Source organism: Aquarana catesbeiana, linkage group LG02, assembly GCF_042186555.1.
Source record: "Aquarana catesbeiana isolate 2022-GZ linkage group LG02, ASM4218655v1, whole genome shotgun sequence".
In the NCBI taxonomy this organism is placed as follows: Eukaryota; Metazoa; Chordata; class Amphibia; order Anura; family Ranidae; genus Aquarana; species Aquarana catesbeiana.
The window spans coordinates 99,335,830-99,357,604 of NC_133325.1; the positions used below are offsets into that span (position 1 = coordinate 99,335,830).

The 21,775-nt window shown below is 44.5% G+C and overlaps 1 protein-coding gene across 3 annotated transcripts in view; it reads left to right on the top strand.

Annotated features, from left to right (window-relative positions):
- Positions 1 to 21,775, top strand: part of PROSER1 (proline and serine rich 1) — an 85,734-nt gene that overhangs the window by 28,057 nt on the left and 35,902 nt on the right. For all 3 annotated transcript variants that reach the window (XM_073613276.1, XM_073613274.1, XM_073613277.1), the window contains exons 7-9: positions 1,522 to 1,632; positions 6,327 to 6,407; positions 9,366 to 9,444. In XM_073613276.1, coding sequence (XP_073469377.1) covers positions 1,522 to 1,632; positions 6,327 to 6,407; positions 9,366 to 9,444 — 271 coding nt within the window. The remainder of the gene's footprint in view (positions 1 to 1,521; positions 1,633 to 6,326; positions 6,408 to 9,365; positions 9,445 to 21,775) is intronic.

The following is a 21,775-nucleotide window of genomic DNA, read 5'->3' on the forward strand; positions in this document are numbered from 1 at the left end:
TATGGGAGGAGTGTTCCACATTTTTATGATCTTGCAAAAAACCTTTATGCGTAGAGCAGTGTTTTTCAGCCAGGGTGCTGCAAATAGTCTCCAGGGGTGCCGTTGCTAAATGACACAAAGCCCTTTACAGTCTGATCGTGAAAAGTTCACTCTGCTAACTTTTGTTTTACAGAGAGGACAGTGAGAGCACAGTGAGAGCACAGCCCGCACCTCCTCCTGGCTCCCTCATCCTCCATTTCAGTTTTGCCAGCAAGTGTACAGAATAACAGCATAGAGAAGGAGAGAGCTGGAAGGAGGTGGGGGCTGTGCTCTCTCCCTCCTCTCTTCACAGAAAAATGAGCAGACTGTGCAGGGCTGGATTACCTCCCCCGTTCTCCTCTCCAGGCCCCTTTCTCCTCTCCACGCTGCTTAAAAATTGTTTGTAAGGACAGTAATCAAACCCTGTACAGGCCTGCACAATCCCCCCTCTTCACGGGGGTGGTTTTACTACCTACTGACCCCTTATCTCTGCCTTACAAACTACATTTTAAGGCTTTTTCACAGTGCAGTAATGCGTGTGAAATCATGTGTTTTCTCGCACTGCACAAAAATCTGCTACCTTTTGCAGATGCACGCAGGAGCCATTAATTCCTAATGGCATCCTCCCACATCCACTAATTGCATGTATGTTTGCACCCACTAAAACGCATTGTACCACGTAGAAAAGAAGATAGTGGCACTTCCAGAGTAAAAACGGCTCCTTTATTGTACAAACATGACTACGAACGACATGCCACACACACAGGAGTGTGAAATGTGTCTGCTGACCACCTTCTGTGGATCGAGCGTGTGTGTGTGTGTGTGTGTGTGTGTGTGTGTGTGTGTGGCATGTCGTTCGTAATCATGTTTGCACAATAAAGGAGCTGTTTCTAACTTCTGGAAGTGCCGCTATCTTCTTTTCTACCTGCATATATGGGGTTTGCGGACCCAGGCAGGCACCCAGGATTTTATGGCAGCTGAAGATTTTAGGACAGCGGGGCTCACCCCAATTGCCTTTCCTACCACAGTACCATGCATTATGGTGGGGCGTACTTTAAAAATCATGCCAGCGCCATTTTTTGCATGTTTTCACAAGCATAGAGCAGTCCATTTAAAAAAAAAAAAAAAAAAGCAAAATACGTGGGAATATGCCAAAAAAAAAACATACCTTCAGACTGGTGTACAATTCTAAACGGTGCCTTGAATGCTTTTTTTTTTTTTTTTTTTTTTGATTTGGCTGTGGTTCCCTTTTGCATGCTTGGAGTATTTGCCAAGGGGTCAAGTTTGTGAATGCTGTCCAGTGTGCTGTGTATGTAAGGCTTTGCATTCTTCTTTGTATTTTTGCTCATCATTCTGTTCCCAGTTATCTTTCTAAAAAATATTTTACTAATTAGATGATATTAGTAACATCTGCATATAAATCTTGTTACAATTGATGCATTGACTAACCAGTGCTGGATATAGTGTGGCTTTATGTATGCTTTTGTGGGTTTCTTTCTTTAGGCAACGAAGAGTGGCTGCAAAGCTCCAAATGCTATGATTTCCTCCTGTGGGATGATCCCTGGAAACCCATACCCTAAGGGCAGACCTAGTCGCCATAATGGAATATTCCCGGTAAGAGAACATTGGTTATACTATATGTGCAGATCTTTAAACAGTTGGCAAACTGGGTGTGATTGGTGACTTTCCCAAATCATCCAAAGACAGGTTTAAAGTAATCAGAGATTTCTCCATAAACTGACAAGTATCTGCACCAACCCAGAACTTGGGTGTATTTTTCTGTTCTCTATACTACCATATATTGTATTAATGGCAATACAGTATGAATCCTATCTACACATTAATAGAGAAGTTTACCTATTGTGGAAACATATAAAATGCATATATTTCTGCAGGACAAAAAATGTGCATATTTTTATTTCTCCCCAGGAGTCTGCAAAGCATTACACCCCTGATCAGTTGGTCAGGGATTCAATGTCAGGCTCCTGAAGACAAGACCTGCAGCTTTCAACCACACTCTGCAGGGCTTGTGAATGAATTATAGGGAGCGCTCATCAGCTCCCTCACAGTCCATTGACCATTGCAGCTGACGGTACTTGTGTTTCTCTCACTCAGAGGTTGCTATGAATGAATGGGGCAGCCATGTGGGCAGAGCCCTGCATAGCTGTGCTATTTTCAAAATGTGACTGTCACAGGGAGGATGGGGGGGGGGGGGGGCGGCTTATCTGGAGCATGTTACACTTTACACCCGAATTATGGGTGCAACTTGTAACATACTCTGTAAAGTGAACTTATCCTTTAAAGCAAGGAAGGCGCTATCATTCAGGATACTGGATAATAACCCATTTTTGGAGACATTTATTGTATTCAGTGGGCTAATCTGACTAGTTCTTTCACTTGTTTTCAGCAGAATATAAATGGTGCAAAATCTACCCAAATTCATTCAAAGCCATTTCTGTTTCGAGGTTTCTGCTAACTGGTAGATACCGCCTTGATGAATAATGAAACATTGGCTTCTCCTCAACCACACCAAGGTCCTCTGCACCAAGTTGAAAAGAGCCTTATGTTAAGGCATAGGGGAATGGGGTCAAAACAGTGGAGAGGCACATGAGAAGTCCCGATGATGGTGAGAGGGTGAAATGAGTAGAGTGGAGGGAAAAGAAGGTTGGGTATTTGTGTGCATAGTAGAAGAAGTGCTTGGAGAAGTGTCTGGAAATTTGTGACAAGCTTGGTTGGAAAGAACTTTGTAGGTTAGTTCAAGTAGAACTATAGGCAACTTTTTATTTTTAATTTTTTTTTTTTTTTTTTAATGGAGAGTTATAACCTCTCTGTTTATTTTTTTTGCCTTCTGTGTCTCATTGGGGAGATTACCCTTCACTTCCTGTCCCATTGCCAAAACAGGATGTGGGAAGAAATCTCTGCAGATTAAGGGAATCCCTTGGGGACCCCCAGGTCACCAGATCTAGTATCCCCATTGGAAGATTTCCCCTCTTTTACTTTTCTGGGGACAATGCAAAAATATGGGATTTTCTTTTACGTTCACTCTCAATGATGATGGTAAACAGGAAAAATAGAGAGGGTGAGACACAGACCACAATAAAAACTGACTGGGGTTCTAATCCATCTCCACTCTATCCAAAACTAAAAAAAAAAAAGGTTTGGCCTTTTAGTTATATTTTCATAGAAATCATGAAAGAGAATGGCAGTAATGAACACTATTATTCCATTTAGGGAAAAGTAACAGGGTCTCTTTAAAGCTCTCCCCTTGTTTCCTTTGTAGCTCTCTCTCTCTCTCTCTCTCTCTCTCTGCTTTCATCGCCACCACAAAACACCATGTAAGCTCCTATGTCAAATGGTGTTGGAGCTTACATAGGGTTGCTGTTGTAATTCCCGCCATCATGACACCATGTTTAGGCCTGGCGATTGGCCATGCAGGCCCAAGCACTGCATCATGGTAGAAGTAGGAAATGGCAAAAAGGAGGGCACTGCGGTTAATACCATGCACAAAAACACCTTTATTAAAAGCACTCTTGCATGTCGGAAATCACCAGTGGATAGTAAAACAGCCGGTTGAGACAACAGAGCTGAAGATATACAGATGCAATGGATGGCTGCCAAGCATGCAGCAGCAGAGGCTCCAAGTTCCAGCAGGTAGTGTGGACTGGCTGTGTCTCCAGCTGTACTGTGAAGATGACAGCTGGTAGAATCCTATGATGCCAGGAGGGGATAAGCCCAACACGTTTCAAGGGACAAGGCCCTCTTTATCAAATGCATTTGGTATTAACCTCATGGATTTGGTATTCACCTCAGTGCCCTGCTTTTTGCTATTTCCTACTTGAGATGATCCTGCCCAGATCTTACAGGAGCTGTAGAGGTGAACCATCCATCCATCTATTCTTCATCCATCCATTCAGTCTTACTTTATCCGTCATCCATCTTTCATCCACCCCTCTACCATTTATAAACTATTGCTCTAAATTGTTATACCACAGACTCTTAGGCGGCGTACACACGGGCGGACTTTTCGATCAGACTGGTCTGGCGGACAATCCGACCGTGTGTGGGCTGCATCGGACTTCCGGCGGACCGTTTCGGTCGGAAATCCGACGGACTTTAGATTTGAAACTTGCTTCAAATCTGCCCGCTGCAACTCCGCAGGACCCAGTTCCTATTGGGAAGCCCGTTCGTCTGTATGCTGGTCCAACAACCAAATACGACGCAAGGGCAGCTACAGCACATGCCCGCAAGAATGTTCACTGGTTCTCCGCGACTGGGTGCTACATCTCGCGCTCACTGCAATAGGATAAACACTTTTTCCAATTGCAGCGAGCGCGGGGGGGGAGGCGACAATGTCCCTTGGGTCTGGTATGTATTTTAAGGGGAACCCCCAATGCCGAAAAAACAGCGTGGGGTCGCCCCAAAATCCATACCAGACCCCTATCCGAGCACGAAGCCCGGCCGGTCAGGAAAAGGGGTGGGGATGAGCGAGCGGTCCCCCACTCCTGAACCGAACCAGGCCGTATGCCCTCAACATGGGGGGGTGGGTGCTTTGGGGGAGGGGGGCGCTCTGCAGCCCCCCCCCACCCCAAAGCACCTTGTCCCTATGTTGATGAGGACAAGGGCCTCTTTCTGACAACCTTGGTTGTCGGGGTCTGCGAGTGGGGGGCTTATCAGAATCCGGGAGCCCCCTTTAATAAGGGGGCCCCCAGATCCCGGCCCCCCACCCTATGTGAATGGGTAGGGGTACGATGTACCCCATACTCATTCACATAGGGGAAAAAAGCGTCAATAAAAAAAAACAGTACACAGGTTTTTAAAGTAATTTTATTAGGCGACTTCGGGGGTCTTCTTCCGACTTCGGGGGTCTTCTTCCGACTTCGGGGGTCTTCTTCCGACTTCTCCGCGTTCTCTGGCCTCTAATCCCAGGGTTCGGCTTCTTCTGCCGGGCTCATCTGCTATCTTCTGCCGGGCTCATCTGCTATCTTCTGCCGCTCTTTTGCTAGCGGTGACCCGGTCTTCTGCGTCGTCGTCTTCCGATGTTGACATGACGCTCTCTCCCACTGTAATGCTGTGTGGACGGTGCGTAATGACTTATATAGGCATGGGGAGGGGTCACCGGTGTTTTCTGGTGACCCTGCCCCCTTATGACGTCAGTCCCTGGGCATGCTGGGACTGTGACGTCATAAGGGGCAGGGTCACAGATGACATCACCCGGTGACCCCGCCCCATGCCTATATAAGTCATTACGCACCGTCCACACAGCATTACAGCGGGAGAGAGCGTCATGTCAACATCGGAAGAAGAGGGAAGAAGACGACGCAGAAGACCGGGCCACCGCTAGCAAAAGAGCGGCCGAAGAAGCCGAACACTGAGAGAAGAGGCCGGAGAGAGCAGAGAAGTCGGAAGAAGACCCCCAGAGCTGCCTAATAATTTACTTTAAAAACCTGTGTACTGTGTATGTTTTTTTTGTGTGGGTTTTTTTTTTTTTTGACGCTTTTTTCCCTAGGTGAATGGGTACCCCATACTCATTCACATAGGGTGGGGGGCCGGGATCTGGGGGCCCCCTTATTAAAGGGGGCTCCCGGATTCCGATAAGCCCGCAGACCTCGACAACCAACGGCCACTGTTGGGAAGAGGCCCTTGTCCTCATCAACATGGGGACAAGGTGCTTTGGGGTGGGGGGGGGCACAGGACGCCCCCCTCCTCCAAAGCTCCCACCTCCCCATGTTGAGGGCATGCGGCCTGGTACGGTTCGGGGGGGGGGGGGGTGCTCGCTCGTCCCCACCCCCTTTCCTGACAGGCTGGGTTGCGTGCTCGGATAAGGGTCTGGTATGGATTTTGGGGGGACCCCTACGCAGTTTTTTTGGCGTAGGGGGTTCCCCATAAAATCCATATGCTCTGCGACTGAGCCTGCAAGGTGTCAATCTCGCCGATAAAAGCGGCGCGATTGACTTCCTTTTCTAGTCCCGTCGTACCCGAGTCATGTTCAAAATCAACGGACTTGTCCATGTGTGGGCAAGTCGGTTCATTCAGAAAGTCCGCCGTAACTCCGTCGAAAGTCCGTCGGGAAGACCGTCGGACCTAGTCTGCCGGAAAGTCCAGTCGTGTGTACGCTGCATAAGTGTGTTTATCTATTGACTAATTGCCAATACATTGAATGGAGGAGCGCTGGATGCTTTGTATATTTTTTATACAATTTTTTGTTTCATCATGGTAGAAGTTCACATTGTCCCTTTACCCAGAAGAATCTGGAAAAATACATTTTCATAGCCACTTTCACTGAAAAGTACATTGTTGTTATATTTTAGGGAACTCCAGTGAGAAAAGATGGAGAAGAAACAAATGAAGGAAAGGGGATTGCAGCCAGAATTCTTGGACCATGTAAACCAGTAAGTAAAAAAAAAAATGAAATCCTACAATAAACCATGTGACTAAAGGTTGCTGACTAGATTAAGCATTGGTTGTAATTGGGTATTCAAGAAGGTATTGGAAATATCTATGATATCTAATCATAGTTGCTCAACATCTCAGTTGGTTTTATACAGGAAAATTTGCTATACTGTATCACTTTCTTCTGCAAAGTGGTGGACAGGCAGCATGAGCCCGCTAAAGCGCATATAATCGTGTTTTTTGGTATTTGTTTCTTTTCATTTCTAGTTAGACCTGCAATAAGTTACTTGTCATTCAACATTAACAGCCACTTTGAAAATATGAATCGCTTTAAGCTTGGTACAATGCTGGTATGGTCCGGATCAACAGAAACCGGCTGACATTTGACCCGTGTGTACAGCAGCTTGTCTGACAAAAGCCGGGCTGAACGAGCATGCTGGAAAAACAGCAGCTGATCAGCATCCGACCAGGGCTTGCAGCCATTGGCTGTGAGCATAGACCACTGTGTTTTGGTGGGGGCAGTCCCGCTGTCAGAATAGCTGAGCAGGGAGATTGCTCTACCAATATTGCATGGTTAGTACAGTGAGCCCCTCATGGTGTGTGTTGGTTGTTGGTTTTTTTTTTTTTCCCTATTTTTTATAAGTGATCACATTCCCTCTGTACTCAACTGCATAAGAGCTGGGGGGAGGAGAAGCACTAAGCTTCCCAGTGACAGGCTGTGCGGGGGGGGGGGGGGGGGCATGTCTGATCATTGGAGGAGAGCAAGGGTGAGTTCTCAGCATGGCGAGAGAACTGACCACAGTGTGTTCTGCTTAGTGTGGTCAGTTTTTAGTAGAAAATCAGAGGGACTGGCAGGAACACCAGGGATTTCGCATAAAGGAAGCATTACAAAGAGAACAAGAGACTCTCTCATATGACTCTCTCATATAAGTACATGGTACAGCAGGAACTCTGTAAATGCGTTTAAAGCGCCCCCTATTGAGATTTTTAAGTACCGTAGTTTGCCGCCATTCCACGAGCGTGCGCAATTTTAAAGTGACATGTTATCTATTTACTCGGTGTAACATCCTCTTTCACATTCTACAAAAAAATTGTGGTAAATTTGCATTTTTATGTTTTTTTTTTTCTTTCCATTAAAGTGTATTTTTTACAAAAAAATTGCACTTGCAAAACCGCTGTGCAAATACCATGTGACCTAAAAAATTGAGACGATTGCCATTTTATTCCCTAGTGTCTCTGCTAAAAAAAATTATAATATTTGGGGGTTATAAGTAACTTTTCTAGCAAAAAATACTGATTTAAACTTGTAAACAAAGTGCCAGAAAAAGCCTGGTCGGCAAGTGGTTAATAAGGTTCAAAAGTACAATGATCTTACAGTTGCAGATAGCAACAAATCAAAGATCAGATTTCAGCAGTTTGAGGCGATCATGTTAAAAAGATGATTGATGGTTGGTTTGAGTTGGCACAGTCTACTTATTTCTACGATAATAAAGGCAAATATTTTGTTCTTTTTATCATTTTGGTTCTTGCAACGCCATTCAGCTCATTGCTTACAAGCTGTATAGTACTTTTTGTTTTACAGATGAGTTAACTACTTGCTAACCAGGCAAATTCCGACATTTCTCTCCTACATGTAAAAATCATAATTTTTTTGCTAGAAAATTACATAGAACCCCCAAACATTAATTATGTTTTTTAGCAGAGACCCTAGAGAATACAATGGTGGTCATTACAACTTTTTATCTCGCACAGTATTTATTTGTGCAGCAATTTTTCAAACGTGTGTTGGGTTTTTTTTTTTCCAAAAAAAAAAAAAAAAGAGTGCTTTAAAAAAAAACAGTAAAATTAGCCAATTTGTTTTGCATAATGTGAAAGATGAAGTTAGGCCAAGAAAATGGATACGTAACATGTCGCGCTTCAAAATTGCGCACGCTCATGGAATGGCGCCAAACTTCGATACGTAAAAATCCCCATAGGCGTCGCTTTAAATTTTTTTACTGGTTACATATTTTGAGTTACAGAAGAGGTCTAGGGCTAGAATTTTTTTCTGTCGCTCTAACGTTCGCGGCAACACCTCACATGTGTGGTTTGAACACAGTTTTCATATGTGGGTGGGACTTGCGTATGCGTTTGCTTCTGCGTGCAAGCAAACGGGGACAGGGGCACTTTAACAATAATTTTTTTTTTTTTAATTTTACTTTTAAATTTTTTAGTTTGACACTTTTTAAAAAAAAAAAAAAATTTTTGATCACTTTTATTCCTATTACAAGGAATGTAAACATCCCTTTGTAATAGGAATATGGCATGATCGTCCTCTTTACAATAAGACCCCACATCTCGCCTCTAGGCTGGGAAGCCTGAAATAAAAATAACAAAAATATAAACAACTCGGCGTCCCAGCCGAGGCGGCGCCGTTTGTTTGAATGCAGAGGCCAGGCGTGACGTCATAACATCGCGCCCGGTCTCCGAACGATCATAGAGACTCCGGCGACCATCTGGTCCGCCGAAAATCTCTATGGTGAACAATCGGGGCCCACGAATCCTGTCTCCGACTCGCTGATCGCAGCAATGAGTCGGTAGAAGAATCGGAGGGAGGGGGGAGACGTCCCCTCTCACCGCCTGTAAGAACGATCAAGCGGCTAATCAGCCGCTATGGTCGTTCTTATGGTGTAGGGAATCGCCGGCTGAAAAAAGCCAGTATCTGAATGATGCCTGTAGCTGCAGGCATCGTTCAGATATCCCCGCACAAAGCCCAGGACGTCATATGACGGCCAGCCGACGGCAAGTGGTTAAAATAGTTTTGCTCAGTTGCATGTGGATAGGAAAGTAGTATATAAATGCTTAGTATAAAATTTTGATTTGTATATTTATCTGTAAAATACATGTGGTTGAAATATGTTCTACATATGATATAGTCCCTTGCATCTCTAATGTTGTATTTGTTTTCCCTCTTACAGGCTCCTTCTACATATAATCCGCACAAGCCAGTACCATACCCGATACCACCTTGCCGGCCTCACCCATCTATTGCTCCAAGTAAGGATAACTGATTCCAGTGTAAGCCGCAGTAAAACAAATGGGATTTCATTGTTTATACTAGATCAACTAACAGAAGTTAATCTACAATCTGTATTGTGTATTTCTCTGAACACGTTTTGATTATTGGCAATTTTGTATCTCTACTGATCAGTAGGAGTTGCACTAAGCATCTTGCTTAGGCTTTTGGTTCATTGCCTTCCTCTTCTCCTCTTGTCGCTCTATGAGTTTTCTTAAATGGCACTATACCTCTCCCACTTTATCTTCATTTTTATTCATTCTGCATGCTGTTTTTACTCGATGTGTTCGTCCTGCTAAAATCCTCATATGTTTTTTTTTTTTTTTTTTCTCCCTCCCCCCCCTGCTCCATGGTTGCCATACATAATATTTATCCGCCGTTCATACCAGTACAATTTCACAGTTCCAAATCGCCTCATAAGTCGCACCCCATTGCTGATAATGGAACTGTTCATATCGCTATGATTCTGAAAGCTTCCTGCGCTATTTTCTGATATCGTTACCGAAATCTATGCAAGTCGCAAATGAAATCGGCCGTGCAAATCGCTGTGATCTGTGGCTTTGAGGTAGCTCGATTTCAAAGCCCCACCAGTGTGAATCAGGGCTTAATGCGCTTGTGTTGCCTTGCTGACAGAGTAAGCTCACTAAGAGCCCATTCACACAGGGACGACTTGTCGCCTCCCGTTCTGTGTTATGGAACCGTTCTAAGGGGAGCGACGCAAGTCGCTCCGACTTAGAAAAAAGTTCCTGTACGACTTCGGGGGCGACTTGCATAGACTTCTATACAGAAGTCGTTTTGCAAGTCGCCCGGGCAGTCGTTTGCAGGTCGCCTCGCTGAGGCGACCTGCAAGTCATGTTGCCCCTGTGTGAATGGGGTCTTAGCCTTCGTTGATTTAACAGTTAAAAATCACATGACAAGTCACACCCCAGTGCCGGAAATAGAACCATTCAAATCATTTGCAGCGACTTCGAAAAAGGTTCCTGCACTATTACTTTGAAATTTCATTGCAGTCTTGCAAAGACTTCTGTTAAATGAAGCCGCAAGCTGCAATGATCTGCGGCTTTGAAATCACGCAATTTCAAAGCTGCACTGGTGTGAACCTGGGCTAGGAGTAAGCATGCAGTAGCATCTTTCAGTTCCAGTCTTCAGGATGTTAATACCATATATACTTCAGTGCTCTTCTACTCCTGGTTGGGCAGCTGGAAACATTGCATGGAATTGAGATTGAAGTCCTTAAGAGAATTTTCATTTAGGGCCTGTGTTGAAGGCCTTTTGATTGTTTCAAATTGGTTTTGCATTCCTATACAAGCTTATGGAAATGCAAAGCCACTTCAAGCCGGTCAAAAGGATGTCAAATACAGGTCAAACGCACTTCTAAAATTCTGAATGATCTTAGGAACATTTCAAACTGATGTCCTTGATACAAGACCAAAGCCCATTAACGCAGACCTATAGACAGGACGTTTTGGTGTATCTTTAGCTCAACATCTGTATGCATGCACAGGTTTACACAAGTACCTTCCACATACAGCTATGTACAGCCATTCATGTCTGTGGGGAGACTGTACACAACCCCTGTGGCTCCTAAGTGGGAAATATGCCCAAACTTTATGTCCCAAGGCGGCTGTGTGAATGAGCCCTAGCTCTAAAGTGATGAACTGTAAAGACATTTAAAGCGTTTGTCTATTGATAATTTTGGTCGTCTTACGTGGTTTCATGGGCGCATGCAATTCTGAGGCTTGACATATTTGGTATCCATTTACTTGACACAACCTAATTTTTTATTTTGTATATCAAAAAATGGGAATTATATTTTGTTTATATAGATTTGATAAACCATTGCGCAAATATCAGGCGACATAAATTGCAGCTACCATCTTCTCTCTTGTTTTTTTTTTTTTTTTTTTATTGGGTAGGACTTTGCTTTCATTAAAAAATATTAATATTTCGGGGGGTTTTTTAGGTAATTTTTAAGTCAAAAAATCATACTTCTCATGGATGCTCTGACAGAAGGGTTAAAGCTGAACTCCAGCCTTACCTTCAGTTTCTGTGCAGGCTCCTCTCTTGTACTGTTATTTCTAACTTAGATGTTTCATTTCTATATTTTACATTTTTGATTAAAATTTAGATTTTACATTGTCTAACACTTAGCTGCAATATGTCAGACAGAGCCCACCTCATTTTCTAGCTGAACCTCTAGCATCACCTACCCTGTTTCCCCGAAAATAAGACCTAGCGTGATGGTCGGTGATGGCTGCAATATAAGCCCTACCCCCCAAATAAGCCCTAGTTAAAGTCCTTGTAAGTCTTATTTTCAGGGTAGAGCTTATTTTCAGGGAAACAGGGTAGGGCTTATTTGGGGGGTAGGGCTTATATTGCAGCCATCACTGACAATCACGCTAGGTCTTATTTTCGGGGAAACAGGGTAGCACTTTCCTTCCCTGGTTGTCCCTGGCCCACCCCTTTAGTTTGTTGGATTACTGTTCTTTCAGTCATGGAAGCCCAGCATCATATGTGGGTGTTACCTAAGGCAATCTGCATGAAAATGTAGTCCTTACAGCTGACCACTGCCCATGATTGCCTGAGCAATAGCAGGCAATGTCTGCAAAATGTATCATGCATTGTCTTTTTCTATCAGTGTATCCCTAATGGACAGATGCTGTGGTTTACTGGTTCCGATATTGTGGGTTTATTTAATATTGTCTCACAGGTCAATTAGTTTAAGCGCAGCTCCCTTTGCTTTTTAATGTCAAACTGCAGCAAGCAAAGGCAGCAGACTGTTCGCTTGCATAAAAAAGGGAATGTACTCCAGAGATAAAACGATAATCCTACTGCTTTATAAAAATCTGTTCTGGTCACCAGTCCTCAAAGGATGTGCTGGAGAGAGTCCAGAGAAGGCCAACTAAATCAATAAGCGGATTGGAGGACCTCAATTACGAGGAATGACTACAAGCACTAAATTTATTCTCCCTAGAGGGGAGATGATATAGTGGTATACAAATGCCTCAATGGTGATCCCAGGGTTGGAAGAAAACTTTTCACTCTCGGGGAGTGTAAGAGGACACGGGGCCACACAATGAGATTGGAGGAGAAGCGGTTTAACCTTAAGCTGCATAGGGGGTTTTTCACTGTCAGGGCAATAAGGATCTTCCACAATTGGTGGTGTCAGCGGGGAGTATTGATGTTTTTAAAAGACTCTTGGACGTGTATTTTGGTGAACACAACATACAGGGATATGGGAAATGTCAATGCCAACATTGACAGGTGTACACCTAAACAGGTTGATCTGGATGGACAAGTGTCTTTATTCAAACCTACCTACTGTATTTGCAGAACTCCTCCCAGGAGTCGGTTGAGTGCTTTTGAGAGGCGTATTGAGGCTGAATGCAGTGACATTTTCAAAAAGCTATGTACAGCACCCTGCTGACCCCTCCCACCAGCCTTGATTCACCTGCATTACATAGAGAAGCACATAGACCCAAAGATTACATCACTGGGTCTAAAATAAGGTATGTAAATCGCTTTATTAAAGGCTGATGTCCATGTTGCAAGTCTGAGAGCATGATGTCGTCATACCGCCCCTCCCACTCAGCCAGTTAGTTCATTCGCAGAACACAAAACTGCCTATGAATGGCTGGGCTCCGCTCAGCCAGACTGTTTTTTGTTCCTGGGTGTGAGACAGGAAGTCTACATCTCTCAGCCCGGGCATTGTGTACTGTATGTAGCTGAAGTTACAGTGCTTAGAGACACTGCGGCACCTAGGGAAGCAAATGGTTCATTTGGTCCAAGCAAGATGAAACCTGGACATCCACTTCCATGTTGAAAAGAGGGAGGAACCAGGGAAGGCAAACTAAGATTAAACTTCAGATATAAAGTTTTTAAAATACATTCCGAATTAGATTAGGCTACTATTGACTAGATTGAATAAAAAGTAATATGACTTATCTTTGACATGTAATGCACATTTTTTTTTTTTTTTTTTTTTTTAGCAGGAACCTTGGGGGGTAGTAATTTGTCTATCCTTTTTATAGTCTTAGGCCTTGTTCACACGAGTGTACTACCTGTGCAAGGACCGTGTTTGCCCGCACGGGAATGCACAGGTGTTTTATGCATTGTGCAGGCAGTCCGATTCCCATCAGTTGGGATGCAGCAGCTGCACGGACACAGCCGCTGCTCCCAATTTAACATATGTGCTGGTGCACAAGCACTAATGCCAAGTTGATAGTAGGAATGAGCTCGATGTTCGGGTCAAACATAAGTTCGACTTGAACATCGGGTGTTCGGCCGTTCGCCGAACAGCAAACATTATGGGCCGTTCGCGGAACATTTGAGTGCCGCGGAATGCCCCATAATGCACTGCGAGATCGCAGTGCATTGCTGTATGATGATTTGCCAAAGCATGCACCTGACCTGCATGCTTTGGCCAATCACAGCACGCTCTGCTGAGAGAGCCATAATTGGCCAAAGGCAAGTTGCCTTTGGCCAATCATGGCTCAGGGGGACTAAGTCCACGACCCATACTATATAAAGCTGCTTACACGGCGGCTGCGTGTAGTGTTGTTGGCATGGACAGAGAGATAGGTTATTTAATTAGTGGCAGTGTATTTGAGATAGAGAGAGAGATATATAGATATTCATTCTCTCTCTCTGCGCTATGCTCTCAAGTGAGTGAATACTAGCAATAAACCTTGATAATGCGAAATTATATATGTGTGTGACTCCGTACATAAAGAAAATTGATTGCTTAATTGATTTAGATCATCATGTTTTAAAGAGTCCACTGTTTTTAAGGTGATTTTCAAATGTGAAATTAACTCACGATACACCCAAGAGTCGTGGTTAAGAGAAAGACCTCCACCTCTGCACACACTGCCGCTTACCGACTCCAGATCTCCGATTACATTAGATCACACTCTCTTGTGGCTTAATTTCCAGCCCAGGCTTTTTGAGAGATGGAACGATGATCCCAGCGTCTTCACAGAATGTAATCTTTCCGGTGGCACATGTTGCCCATTGATCCCCAAAAAGACATAAAAGTTTCCATAGTGTAAAATCCTAAGTTACTTTATTTAAATAAGAAATTATTGCACTTACGGTTAAAACAATAGGAGATTGCAGTATAAATGAGCCGGCCGGCTCTCGATAGCAGCCCGTCACTCCGGAACCTGCGTGAGCGCAGTGACATCAGCACATCGCTCCTAGCTACATGTTGCGTCACCCCTGAATTCGTCCTGGGGCCTGTTGAATGCCACTATGTGTCTTATTCACACAAGAAAGGAAGCCTATCTCTATCATATACATACTCTACATTTAGCATAGACTATATATTCAGTGTTTACTCGTGCAGGCAGTGTATTAATATATGTACAGTCTTGTGTGTGTCTCTGTGTCTCTGTGTCTCTGTCTCTCTCTCTCTCTGTATATGTGTGTGTCTGTGTCTGTGTGTATATATATATATATATTGTATATAAAATATAATTCTCTGCATCCAGTGTAGCCTATATCTACAGTGCATTCTGTGGTGTACTGTTTCTAATACACTTCAGGCAGCGCACACAGTATCTAATACAGTGTGTACGGTTCCTACTACACTTCTGGTGGTGTACACCATACAGTTCCTAAATACAGTGCAGGTGATGTACGCAGTTTCTAATACAGTCTAGTGTGGTGTTGCAAGACAAAATACACATGTCCCTGAAGGCCACCAAGGAGAGGCAGACACTCAGAGGCCACAAAAATAGGGCAAGCAGCCTCTGTGTCTACAGTCAACAGTGGTGGTCGTGGACATGGTGCATCCTCTGCAGGTGGTCGTGGGCCACGTGTGTGTTTTTTTTTTTTGTTTGTTTTTTTGTTTTTTCTGCTGCTGGCCATGTTATTGAGCCACAACATGCAGAAGTAGATATGGCGCTGTTCAAAATGAACTAAATAAATAAATTGGTTGATGAATATACACGTGAGGATGCACCTAGCGTGTATGCTACATAACTTTACTTGTGTCCTTTCACAAAGAGAAGGAAAAAATATGAAAATATAATAATCAAACAAACATAAATAAAGTGTCAATTACCTCTGTGAAAGTATTTCGATTGCTAAACCAATAAATTTTCCACACGGAAAATATGTTTAAAATATGGATATTCCTATTGATATTTCAAAGTGCTTCTGTGCAAAAAACTTTAAACATTAAAACTTTAAACATTAAAACTTAAAACATAATACTGCATAGTCCCAACTTTAAATAACCAAAAAATAAAAGTGCTTCTGTGCTGGTGAAGACAGTAATTGTTTTGATATTTTAACTTTGCAAGGTGACCACAGCTTTATCCGTGCTCTTATTGTGGCTGCACTCACTGGAAACCGCCCCCCCCCCCCCCCCTTGGGGTATGGAACATTCACAGTATCTGCCACTGTGCAGCACTGGAGGCTGGATAATCCCAGATATGTTCATGGTTTCCACTCTTAGATCAACAAGCGATGCGGCCCAGGTGCCTACAGCATATTGAGTGGCTGTTAGTCAAAAAGTTTCAACACAATTACTGTCTTCACCAGCACAGTTTAAGTTTTAATGTTTAAAGTTTTTTGCACAGAAGCACTTTGAAATATCAATGGGAATATCCATATTTTCAACATATTTTCCGTGTGGAAAATGTATTGGTTTGGCAATCGATATACTTGCACAGAGGTAATTAATTGACACTTTATTTATGTTTGATTATTATTTTTTCCTTCTTTGTGAAAGGACACAAGTAAAGTTATGTAGCATACACGCTAGTTGCATCCTCACATGTATATTCACCAACCAATTTATTTATTTTGTTCATTTTGAACAGCGTCATATATACTTTACCTAGTGGTAGTAATTAGTAGAGGCAGCAGTTCTTTTAGTTTTTGTTTCTTGTTTTTTGCTTTTTGTCAGCACCCACTTCCTTTGCACGGAATCGCCCACATTTTCTACAACATGCAGAAGAGTTGGTGGAGTGGATAACAAAGCTGTCCGCATCCTCTGTCACCCAAGCTCAGTAGTCTGCCTTCCAACGCGGCCTATTCCACTGGCTCCTTGTCCCCACAGCCACTCCTTCCATAGCCCCACCATCATGCATGGAGGAGTCCCCAGAATTATTCGACCACAATGTCTGGTACATGCTGCTGGAGGATGTGTAGCGTTTTGAAGGCTCCCATGTTGAGGAATGAGGAAGGAAGTAACGTGAGCCTAGATAGAGGGGGTGCCACAGCAGAACAAGAAACTGACAGTCCTGTTCCCCCAGCTGTAGGATACTGCCAAGTTTCAAGTGAAGAGGTGGGAGGGGATACTGAGGTCACTGCCTGTACTTGGGTGCCTGAGAGGAGGAGTAGGCACAACTCCAAGGCAGGATGTCTTCTAGGGGGCAGCTTAATGACAGCCACCCTATTGCATCATACTGCAGAGCTCCGCAGGTACAGGGCACTGCTGACTCCTCGCTGACTTTTAAAAGTTCCTTGGTGTGGGCCTTTTTCGACACGTGTGCAGCAGATTGCACCGTTGCTGTTTGCAACCTATGTCTGTAGCGGATCAAGCGTGGCCAGAACAGCAGCTACTTGGGCACCACATGCTTGACCAGACATATGACGATCTGCCATGCAGTCCGTTGGCAAAAACACTTGAAAGACCCACATCAAAGAAAAAGGCGGACTTCTTCTCCTTGCTCCTTATCTGGGATCTCCAACCCTATTATGCCTCCAGCCCTCTCAAAAACCTGCATGAGAGGAATGAAGGTGTAGCAATAGGTGTCCGAAGTACTTACAGCCAATCTGCTAGCAGTACACCTGATTTTAGCAGGCAAATTTCCCTACCCCCCAAAAAAAAAGAAATTCGGTCCCAGCCATCCACATGTTCAGTGTCTAAATGCTAGCTTGGCCAAATTTCTAGCACTGCAACTGCTGCCTTTTCATCTGGAAGACATTGACCCCCTTTCGTGAATTTGTGAAATGTGCTGTACCTCAGTGACAGGTTCCAAAAAGCCATTTCTTTTCATGGAAGGCCATTCTGGCTCTCTACCGGCATGTGGAATGCAATGTTTTGGCCTCGTTGGACAGGGCGGTCAACAGTAAGGTTCATATTACCGCTGACTCATGGTCCAGCAGGCATGGACAGGGTTTTTGCCTTTCCTTCACTGCGCAGTGGGTAACTCTGCTGGCAGCTGGGAAGGATGCAGAACAGGGTTCAGTGTTGTTGGAGCTTGTTCCGCCACCCCGCCTCCAAAATGCTAGTGGCGATTCTGCTACAGCTCTCTCCTCCACCCCCTCTTCTTTCTCTAAGGACTCATGTGCAGATTTGTCCTCTGAACCAGCGGTGCTCCATAAGTGTTCAAGGGGCTATGCAAGCAGTCAGGCTAAAAGACGCCATGCAGTGCTTGAGTTGGTCTGCCTAGGGCACAGGAGCCACACTGAGACAGAGATTCTCTCAGCTCTGCAGGGGCAGGCTCAGAGGTGGTTGACTCCACTCTAGCTTCAGCCAGGAATGGTTGTATGCAACAATGCCACCAACCTTTTCTCCGCCCTCCGACAGGGACACTTGACCAATGTTCCATGTTTGGCACACGTCCTGAATTTGGTAGTGCAGTGGTTCTTGAGCAGTTACCCAGGTTTACAATATCTCCTGAGGCAGGCCAGAAAAGTCTGGTCATTTCCGCTGGTCATACAATGCCGGTGCTCGGCTGGCTGACATTCAAAGGGAATGCGACATGCCCACCAGGTGGGACTCGACGTTGGCAATGCTGCAGCAGTTGTACACACAGCAGTGGACCATCAATGAGTACCTCTGCAAGTATGGCACCAGGACGGGGTCCGGGGAGCTTGGCTTCTTTTCACCACGCCAGTGGCTACTGATCCAGGATGCATGCACTGTACTGTCGGCATTTGAGGAGGCCACAAGGATGGTGAGCAACGACAATGCATGCATCAGTGACACTGTCCCTCTAGTCTTCCTACTGGAGCATATGCTTCGTGGAATCATTGACAGGGCACTTGAGGCAGAACAGTGGGAGGAAGAGGAGGACTTCCCTTCCTCATAAGGCTCCACTTTATCCAGATAGTATACCTGCGGGCCCGCTAAACACACAGGAAGAGGATTGTGTCAGCATGGATGTAGAGGATAACACTCAGCAGTCTTCAAGGGATAGTTTTCAGTCCCCAGAAACCCAAGGAGTTGCATGTGGGTGGCTGGGAGGAGGTAGTTACGGATCATGTGATCCTTAGTGACCCAGAGGACCCAGAATTGAATGCCTCTGCAAATTTACGCTGCATGGCCTCCCTGATTCTGCAAAGCCTGCGAAAGGACCCTAGGATTCGTGGTATCAAGGAGAGGGATCGTTGCTGGTTGCCAACCCTTCTTGATCCATGTTACAAGGGTAAGGTTGCAGAACTCCTCCTGCCTTTGCAGAGGGAGCAGAGGATAAAACATCTTCAGGAGACCTTGAAAAAAAGGTTTGTGTGATCATTTCCAGACCCTGGGAGGTTACCATTTCCTGGTGCTGGACAACGTGTTGCTGAGGCTTCGATCAGTCAGAGGAAGAGCGGTGGAGAAGGTGGCCGGCTGACCGATTCCTTTTAAACAATTTCTCAGTCCTCAGCGCCAAGGTCTGATCGGTTCAAGCAACCATTCGCCATCGTCTTCATTACATGGTTCAGGAATATCTAGGGGCAAGAGCAGACTTGGAGACCTTTCCAACAGAGCATCCACTGGGTTACTGGGTCTTGAGTATGAACCACTGGCCAGAACTTGCTCAATATGCAATTGAGCTACTGGCCTGTCCTGCATCCAGCATGCTTTCTGAATGCACATTCAGTGCTGCTGGAGGGTTTGTAATGGATCAGAGTGCGCCTGTCCACAGACTCTGTTGATGGGCTCACGTTCATAAAAATGAATCGGTCTTGGATCAGCAGCTATCAAGCACCTGATGCTGATGTAACTGATTGAATTTGCTATGGATGTGGGGTCCCTTGAAGACTGCCTATGCTGACTATCCTATTCCTTCTCAATCTTGATGATTCTAGCTTCCAACAATATGTTTGGTTTAGGACACCACCACCCAAGGCCCAATTTGTCTGCCCCTGTTTAACAGGGGCATGTAATTACATATTTCACAGCAGGGCCCGTTCCTGCGCCCAACAAGAGTATCTGTGAGGGCTTACAGTGTTCTGGCACCACCAAAACCAAAGGCCCAATTTTCTGCAGAGTATATAGGGCAGGCCATATAGTGTATATATTGTTCAGAGCATATAGTCCCTGGGGGACCCCCACGCCATTAAAAAAAAAAAATGGGTGCGGGGTTCCCCTTAATATCCATACCGGACCTGAAGGGCTTGGTATGGATTTTGGGGGTGACATTGACACCCCTCAGGCACGATATTTAAAGGAATATTTTTTTTTAATTGTTTCACTTTAGGCATTATTAGAATCGCTGCTCCCGAAAAAACGGCCCTTTTTAAAACTTTTTTTTGTTTTTGCATTGATACATGCATGTCCCCTGGGGCAGGACCCTTGTCCCAAGACTCTTTTTATGGCAATAACTTGCATATATAAGCCTTTAAAATTGGCACTTTTGATTTTTCACGTTCGTGTCCCATAGACTTTGAATGGTGTTTGAACAAATTTTTTACCTGGTCACATGTTCTGCTGCGAACTGAACCGGGGGGGTGTTTGGCTCATCCCTAGTTGAGAGTAGCATCTGTGTCCGTGCATTTGCTATGTCCCAATTGAAATGAAAAGGACTGCCTGCACGGAACACCTGCGCATCCCTGTGCGAGCAAACACTGCTCTCGCATGGGTCTGTGTGAACCAGGCCTTATTGAGGAAGAGCTAAAAGTATTGGGAATTCCTATTGTGCAGGGCAGTTAAATATTGACCTTCTCCAGAAGTTTTTAAAGCGATTAGCGCTAGCAATAGGGCAAGTGACTGTTCAGTGGTAGTGGACATGCTGTACTGTATATATTATGTAAAACACCTTATATGTGTATTTCCAGAAATCAGATCAGTCAGCTGTAGATTGCACACTTTTCTCTTCTCTTTACCAATGGCACCGTTTCTATCTTTGGAATGGCAAATGTGATTAGTGGGTCCTGTGGACTCTTCCTGTAATTCACTCTTTACTGAGGTATGGACTTTTAGTTGGAGAGCTAAAGGAATTGTAGGTGGACTACAAGTGCAATGATCGCCTAAATGTTGCATTGAGAGTAGTTTATTCATTCACAGCTGCTGTAAGGGAGGGGGTTCCCATTTAGTCAAGGTCAAGCTAAATGTTACAACTGAAATACAGATGTAACATGGTCCAGAAGGTGAAGTTAGCCTTTAAGCCATATAGCCTGGTCCCTGCCTCATCCTGTTCCAGAAAGAAGAGCAGTACATTGATGAGATCATCCCCCCGCTCGCCCCTTTTGTGTAAGTATGTTCAGTGCTGTAATTGACAGCACTGTGCAGTACAGCCCTAATTGGCTGACATTCGCGCCTTTGAGTGCTCCTCAGCAGGGGGTGGTTAAGATGGTACTGATACTTCTGCTAATGCCTAGTACACATGGGCCCAATGTTGGGAGACATCGGTCAGTTCAATAAAAACCGTTCGACATTCGTCCCATGTGTGTCAGTCGGCTTCTGTTAGATGGGCATGCTGGTAAACCAGTAGCCAACCAGCTCCCGTTCAGCACTCTCAGCCAGTGGCAAAGAGCACTGATCAGAGTGGTCTGGCGGGGGGCCGTCTCCCTGTCAGAACACGACAGCTCAGCAAGGGAGATCTCTGTACTAACGTTGGATCGTTGGTACAGCGGCTCCGACAAAACTGTTAGTCTGTACCACTAAGTTTAGAATTAAATAGTGTATTTTAAATATGTCTGGAGTTTGGCTTTAATCCTGTTGAAACGTGCAGGGGGTGATGACTGTCTCAGTTTCTTTAGAGGCGTTGTAGGAAAGTTTAGAAGTGTTTTGCTAATGGTTCTCCTCAATGGAGAACACAGGGCTAGTAAGAGGCTTTGAGCATTTGTAAATGAAAAGATTTCCTTCCAGTGGTAAAACTTTAGAATTTCAGAGCTCATATTTGCCATTTAAAAGGGATCTCTCCCAACACTATTGAACAAGCAGAAGGCTTGAAGGATGATCACATTTTATGTTTTGTATATTTTTTTTTCTTGTATCTTTTTTTTCTTTTTATTTATACCAAAATATATCAGATGTTTTATTTTCCTATTTTTGCTTCACCATGATGCATAACTGCATGCTCCTGACATCATGATGAAGCCATTATGCATGTTCCCACTGTATCATATACCAGGACAACAAGGAGA